At 37.9% G+C, this 1,642-nt stretch overlaps 1 protein-coding gene across 1 annotated transcript in view; it reads right to left on the reverse strand.

Moving 5' to 3' along the window:
- LOC106529535 (phosphatidylinositol 4,5-bisphosphate 3-kinase catalytic subunit alpha isoform) overlaps positions 1-1,642 on the reverse strand; it is a gene marked incomplete in the record, with an annotated part of 33,779 nt that overhangs the window by 12,039 nt on the left and 20,098 nt on the right. Inside the window, 3 exon segments of the mRNA XM_014024993.1 lie at positions 126-297; positions 392-495; positions 996-1,160. Coding sequence (XP_013880447.1) covers positions 126-297; positions 392-495; positions 996-1,160 — 441 coding nt within the window.

Here is a 1,642-nt window from a genome sequence, read left to right on the forward strand (position 1 = left end):
TGTTAGTATTATTTCTTTCTTCTTTCTCATTGCTGTTCTGTATAAAAAAAACGTATCAAAAATAAAAAAAATAAAGTATAAAAAAAAGAAGGAAAAAACAAAACAAAACGCTTCCACCATCTTACCTTTTGTGTTTCATCTTTTTTCTCTTGTTTGAGGATGTCAGTGAGGTTGATGAGCTTCTCCATGGCCTCTACCTGCCTGCTCAGGTGTTTCAGGTACATGCCGCAGGCTCTGCAGTAAGACTCCAACAGCAGCCCAAACCTCTGGCTCACAGTTTTATTGTGCATTTCTGACCTGTGAGTTAGACACGAAGCAAAAGGATAGTGCTGAGCTAGATGCAGCTAAAAAGGCAAAGGCATTTGCTGCGGAAAATGAGTGTGTGACTCACTTCAGATGCCAGAAGAAGAAATGTCCGATCCTTTGATTGGTCAGGGCTTTTTTGAGGAGGAAACGTGCCAGAGGATTGTCAAGGTACTGCTCATATTTTAATACCTACAAGAAAGATACGCAAGGGGGGCTGTCATTTAGCCATTTTGCAAATCGTGGCTTTTCATCAGTGTTTATAGGAACATAAATTATCAAAAGATATGTAGTATGGCAAAAAGAAACTGAGCAGTTTTTAGTACTTTCATTTATAGGCCCTGCTTAGGCTCCTGTGTCAGTGCAGGAACATAGAAACTTATCAATGATAACAGTGAGTAAGACTTGCTACATCGTTTCCATGTCTGCAAACCACAGTCCTTCTACAGTTTCAGCTGTTGTCCAATTAGTCTTTGTTAAGATGTGGATAACAGTAAAGATCCAGATGGTTGCTCTGCTTTATCCGGTGTGCTTTTATTCTGAAAGGGAGATTGATTCATGCAGAAGTCCGCGCTGAACGAGGTCAGCCATATAGGGTTCGAGGGACTCCTACAGACTGTCAGAGCTGAAAAAAATGCATAACATGAAAAGTGCCCTTTTAATAAGGTTACACTAACATTTATTTGACTAACCTGTACAAGCTGGATGAGGTACTGCGACAGTTTGTCATCCGTCAAGTATTTGTCAAGGCAGCGGACAGCAAAGTGCCTGACCATGGGGTCTGGATAGTTACAATCCAACAGCTCCATGGCCTGCTCCGGCCGGATAGACGGCCATTCCTTTAACAGGCAATACATCTGGTAGACAAAGAAATACTTATGAATGAATCTGCTTCAATGTTTGCAAAGGTACCACAAAGTTATTAAAAAAACAGACAAATTTGCACATTGAAAAAGACTTTTCTTGAAGGTAAATACAGCTTAAAACGAGTTCACATATTTAGGATTTAAGGTTTGTTTATTTTAGAGGCAGTTCCAAATGTTAAAAAAAATCAGATGATCAATTTTTAAAAAGGATCCATGATTAGTTGCAACATCAGACTTTCTTTGATAAACATTTATTTTAACTGTAAAATAAAGACTGTAAAAATACTGTAGGCTGGTCGGTTTTGTAAATTTTTAAAAATATATTTTAACACGGACGGAGCTATTTCCACCCTGAAGGTTAATCTTGGACAATATCTGACAATTGGCTCTATTAAATGATACTAGTGCTGTACCAAACGATTATTTTCTAATCGATTAATCTAACGATTTTTTTTTCGATTACTCGATTATTC

The sequence above is a fragment of the Austrofundulus limnaeus genome, unplaced genomic scaffold (assembly GCF_001266775.1).
Source record: "Austrofundulus limnaeus strain Quisiro unplaced genomic scaffold, Austrofundulus_limnaeus-1.0 Scaffold450, whole genome shotgun sequence".
NCBI classification, from domain to species: Eukaryota; Metazoa; Chordata; class Actinopteri; order Cyprinodontiformes; family Rivulidae; genus Austrofundulus; species Austrofundulus limnaeus.